General features: G+C 50.9%; 1 protein-coding gene across 4 annotated transcripts; it reads right to left on the reverse strand.

The window, feature by feature from the left end:
* Positions 1 to 229: 229 nt before the first annotated feature.
* On the reverse strand, positions 230 to 3,510 carry LOC106848592 (granzyme B-like). Of its 4 annotated transcripts, XM_044765845.2 has the most exons (6): positions 3,440 to 3,483; positions 2,954 to 2,963; positions 2,141 to 2,301; positions 1,483 to 1,618; positions 1,018 to 1,278; positions 230 to 373 (listed from the first exon to the last, which is right to left on the reverse strand). In XM_044765845.2, the coding sequence occupies exons 1-6, from the start codon at positions 3,481 to 3,483 to the stop codon at positions 230 to 232; spliced, it is 756 nt and encodes a 251-aa protein (XP_044621780.2). The 4 variants fall into 4 exon arrangements, with proteins under 4 accessions (XP_044621780.2, XP_014724076.3, XP_044621781.2 ...); XM_014868590.3 differs by lacking the exon at positions 2,954 to 2,963 and having other exon boundaries at positions 2,141 to 2,288; positions 3,429 to 3,510; XM_044765846.2 differs by lacking the exon at positions 2,954 to 2,963 and having other exon boundaries at positions 1,213 to 1,278; positions 2,141 to 2,288; positions 3,429 to 3,483.
* Between the last annotated feature and the right edge of the window lie 1,540 nt (positions 3,511 to 5,050).

Below are 5,050 nucleotides of genomic sequence, written 5' to 3' on the forward strand. Positions count from 1 at the left end.
GGAACAGCTTTGCATGAGGTTTTGGGGAGTTGGTGGTGGGAGGGGGAAGAGGAGAAAGCAGAAAATGGCAGATTTGTGTCACCGGCCTTCTAAGGACAGAGTAGGTGCCTGTGAATGAGGGTCAGTGAATAAACAAGAAACCAGCCCTTCCTGCTCAGCTCAGAGACATTTATTTAGTTACTGGTGTCATTCTGGATCAGCTCCAGAGAAGATGGCCTGGTTCCAACAGTTAGAGGCTTTTCATCATTTTGTTTAACCAGGGTAAAAAACTTGAGACTTTGGTGAAGGCCCGTGGAGATGTCCTGCTGATTCGTCCATAGGAGACAATGCCCTGGATCACGTTCTTACACACAAGAGGGCCCCCAGAGTCCCCCTGTGGACCAAGAGTGGGGAGGATTGAATCCGTGCTCCCTACTCCTGCCCACCTGCATCCCAAGTGCCCTCTCAGTGAAGGTCGCCTGGCATGGCCTCCATGTGGGGAATCAGAGGGCAGGGCAGGACCCTGTGGGCCCCTCAGCTGCCCAGTCCTGACCCTGGACATTGTCACGGCTTCATTTCAGTCAAGGGGTGGATCCCTCTCCTCCCCCAGGTCCTGGATCCTCTTCCGTAAGGGCGCTGTGGGACTGTGCTTCGGTCTACCATTTAAGAACTTGGAAGCAGGCAGGTGAGGACGACACTCAGCATGGAGGGTGAGCCAGTTAACCAAGATGGGAGCCGGCTCTGAGGAGTCACCTGGTTTGATTGCTGCACACCCAGGGACCAGTATTCTAACACCTGCGCCTGGCATGGGGCAGAGTGTTGCAAATTCATCTTCCGGATACAGCATCACGTTGGATGCATCTCAGGCCCCTGGGAGGCTCCCAGAAGGCCTGTGACTCCCCACTCTGGCTGCTGCCCCCTTCTCTTCCCAGGAGAAAGATCAGAGTCTAGGGGGTGAAGGAGTCCCTACTGCTTGGGTCTCCAAGTCCCAAAACACCCCTCTCCCCAGAGCCGAGCTAGACAGATGCTCAGTCTCACCTTAAAGGAAGACTTCTTTTCCTTCGGGTCCCCCACGCACAGCTGAGTGGTACTGTTGTAATAATTGTCTAACTGGGATTTGCACACCTGATCCTGCTGCACAGTCAGCTCCACCTCCTGCAGAGTGTCGGACAATCTGCCTCTTGGGTTGACTTGCCCCCAGCCGGCTAGATGGCATACCTCTCCGGGCCTCACGTGGGCCTGGCCCCTGGGCAGGCTGAGGGGCCTCACAGCTGCAGTCTGCATGGCCTTTCTCTCCAGCTGATGAGAAGAGGCAAGAAAGTCCAGCTCAGCCACTGGCCTCCTGGGCCTGGACACCGCGATTGGGCTGCACTGACTTCCCTCTCCCCAGAGCCACTGGGACTAGTCAGGTGGTCAGGATGAGAAGGAATGAAGGACAGGTCCCATTGGGAGGGAAAGCCATCTGGACCCAGGTGAGCAAGAGCTGCAGGGAGGTTCCCTTACCTTTAGTAACATAATATCATTGGAGAACTTCTTAGGATTATAGTGTGGGTGGGGGATGGTTTCTATCACAGAGATGACCTGCTGGGTCCTCTCCTGCTTCTTAATGTTGTGGGCCCCCAGAGTCACCTTGACTGAGCTACACAGAAAGCAGGGTGGGGATGTGGGTGCATGGAGTCACAGGAGATACAACCCTAGAGCCATGAAGGGCAGGTGACAGCCAGGGGAGGGCAGGGCTGCAGCCAGGGGAAACTGAGACAACAAAAGGGCCCAGTGCTGAGTGACACTGTGCCCTGTGCTTCTCAATGACCCTGAGAGCAGGGATTCTGGAAGCTTTCTCTTGCCCTCAGGCAATATTGTGAAAGGACTCTGAGTTTGCATTTTGACCCTGATGCATGCTTTCATCCTCCACAGCAGCTTTATTTGGCCAGTGTGGTCTCTCTTCTCAAGTGGGCCACTTGCTCTCACCTCTGACCCTCTGACCCCAAAGGTTCCCTGTCCTGTTTCTTGCTTTCCATGGCCCAGTCATGCTCTCAGATGGTTCCTCTCATGGCCTTGAGTTACCAGGCGTCGGGGGAGCTGCCTGGGCTGCAGCCCCTGGGCAGAGGACAGGCGTCCCTGTAGGGGTCACAGGAGGTGTCAGTTGTCTGCGGACCCTCACCTTCCCCAGCAGTGAGCAGCCGTCAGAACAAAGTCCTCTTGCACGAGGACACCACCACATCTACTGGGCATCTCCTCATCCATAATCTGAATCCATGCCATGTAGGGGTGGGAATGGGGCTTCGCCTCATGTCCTCCCATGATGATTCCTGAAAGAAAAAACTGAAAGATGGATTTTGTGGAAGCAGTTGTGGTCTGCCGGGAAGGCTATGGAAAATAGTGATTGAGGGTGGGGTCTACAGTGCCCTGCAGACACTGGGGGACAGTGTTCCCAGGTTCTCCTTGCAGCAGAATAACCTCTTCTGAACATCAAGCCTCTGAACCCCCTGTGAGAAAAGGGGGGGCAGTGCTTGTTGTGCCTGTCCTACTTTAGACCATATATGGAGGAGATAAGTGCGATCTTCAAAATGCTGGAGCCCCAAGGGATCGTGGACAGGGCTCTGCCTACGCCTTGTGTCTCAGTGAGTCTCCCGACCCTTCTGAGCTTCTGCTAAAGTCCCGACTGGTGCCCGTATCTAATAATCTGTCTGTGAGCTTACAGCGTTGGATTTTCTGAAATCCTCATGTGCTATGGTCTAAGCTGTCCTAGGATGTCAGTAAACATTTTTTGCTAAGTGAATGAATGTCCTTCACTTAGCTTTCTGCTGAGGTTTCGCACGTATCGTGCTTGTGAGAGTGAAGGCCATCATCATGTAGGGAGGGCCCTGTGTGGAGCAGCCTATGGCTTGGGAAGGCAGGAGGAGGTCTGGTGGAAAATGGGGTCCCCGGGCCTCTGGCAGAGCCAAGGCAACAGAAAAGCTCTGCATGCAGTCACCCAGCCCCTTCTGAGATCCACTGCTCCTTGGGGTCCTCTCCTGGGCAGGGGTGAGGGGATGAGGGCACCAGGAAGTGAAACTATTTCCTTAGCTGGTTCCAGTGACAGTTCCACTACTGCAGCCGATTTGTCTGATCTGCCCTTTCCTGAGTTGGAATGACGGATTTTAATTACTTGTCTTTTAGAGCTCCATTTCCTCTGCCCAATGCCTTTCTATGAACAGCCCACTTTGCAGTTGATAAGAGAGAGGCTCACACGCTAAATCTTTTAGTGAACACCCTTCCTTCCTGCCATCCTTGTTGTGTGTCTATGCAGCATCACACTTGTTAGTCTAAGTTTGGGATGGGAGCTGGGTTCTAGAAAATTCTTGGTCTAAAATTGAGGAAAATCTGTGACTGTGCTGGGTGGAAGGGTCAGGGGTCCAGAGGATGTTGTTAAATGGGCTGGAGCCTCTGGAATGGGGATGGTCACTCACCAGTCGCAGGCTCGGGGGGCAGAAGAAAGGCCAACAAGAGCAGGAGTGGCTGCATCTTCCTTGAAAGTCTGCCCAGATCAGAGCTGCTGGTCGTTCTTCCTTCTAAATACTTGGTCAGGGAGAGGAAGGCAGGGGTGTGGCCCAGGAACTTACAGACCTCCTCCACCTGTGCTGCTGGTTTTTCCCGCATCATCTGCAAGGTGACTTCTCGAATTTCTCTTGCTTGGGTTAGATGACAGTAGCAGTGTCACCACACTTGCACTCCTGGTCCTGAGTCACAAAGTGAAATCAAAAGGAAGGAACAAGAAAATGAAGTCTTTGCTGCAGCCATCAGAGGAGCTGGACTCTGGAAATCCCTCAGTGACGGTATCAAGAATGTCCTTTTTTCTCAGCTCTTGGCTCTTTTTCCATCCTGATGAAGTCATGAATAATTATTTAGCAAGCTAGCTCCCGGCAGATGAGCCTGGGGGCTCCTGCCCTTGAGAAGATGGCAGTCAGCTGTGGTAGACTGAGCATCAGTGGTTAGAGTACTGGTTGCTAAGGGCTGTAGTGAGGGTCTGCTTGGTGGTGGGAGATAGAGGCTGGACCTGCCTTAGCAGCATGTAGAGCTGGACACACCCAAATCCCAAATGGTAACCCCACTTCCTCTCTGACAACCAGTCCAGCCTTGTATTTTGGAATATTTAGAATCCCCTCTAAATGTAAATATTCAGAGCTTCTCTTATCCCACGATTTTGAGCAAAGTTCCTGGAATTGACATTCATTGGACCAAAATAAACCATCAGCGGGACTGTCAGAATTGAGTGGCCTGATTGGTTTATGCTTGGGTCTTGTAGCACCCCTGGACCTGAGGTGAGGACTGTTACCCAAATCATAGTGCCTCTTTTCTGGGAAGAGGATTCATCTCAAGAGATGTGGGTCACTGTTGCCAGGTGATTGGGAAATGGATGCCAATTGTCCTAATAATTCCTATGTGCTCAGAAGTCTCTGTCTGGGGTGCAGTGAACTATGGCTCTGATGTCCCTGTGCCTGACAGTTATAAATATTTTCAAACGCTCTCATCAGTGTGACGAAAGATGAAGGAGTCATGGAAAGGGAGGCATTATGAGTTCTAAAAGCCTAATCCCAATTCTGCTGAAGAAACAGCATCTGTGAAGACATAGAAAACAGAGGAAGACAACCTGCTTGAGCATTATTGATGAAGATCTCTGGGTGGTGGAATTCTCAGGAATTTTAACGTTCTTATTGCTGTTTTCTGCTTCTACTGTGTTTCTCTGATGAGTATCTAATACTTTTCCACCCAACATACATTTTCCCATAGTCGAGCACACTCATCAATGGCAAGCATTCAGCAGACTACTTCTTTATTGTCTAACCTTCTCTAAGGTGGAAGTTTTTAAAATTTTACTTTTCTTAATCCATTCTTATATAAAAAGACATTCTTGATAAATAGAAGAAATATTTACTCAATAAGCTATAGACTATAGGAATTTTGGTGAATAAATGAGGAATCAATGATTTCTAACACTAGAAATGGAAGTTTATTAGGTCCCTGGCAGCCTCCCCTATGCTCCACTCTGCCAAGGGCAGTTATGGCCTCTGCCCTTGAAAAGATGCACGGA

This window comes from Equus asinus, chromosome 2, assembly GCF_041296235.1.
Source record: "Equus asinus isolate D_3611 breed Donkey chromosome 2, EquAss-T2T_v2, whole genome shotgun sequence".
Lineage (NCBI taxonomy): Eukaryota > Metazoa > Chordata > Mammalia > Perissodactyla > Equidae > Equus > Equus asinus.

Bases quoted from the DNA above. Each gene is read 5' to 3' on its own strand.
- LOC106848592 (XM_044765845.2), bottom strand. From the start codon at position 3,483: ATGCAGCCACTCCTGCTCTTGTTGGCCTTTCTTCTGCCCCCCGA. The intron at 1,619-2,140 runs GTGAGGGTCCGC...CTTTCTGTGTAG, and splicing joins GCTGCTCACTGCTGGGGAAG to CTCAGTCAAGGTGACTCTGG. The intron at 1,279-1,482 runs GTAAGGGAACCT...TCTTCTCATCAG, and splicing joins ATGATATTATGTTACTAAAG to CTGGAGAGAAAGGCCATGCA.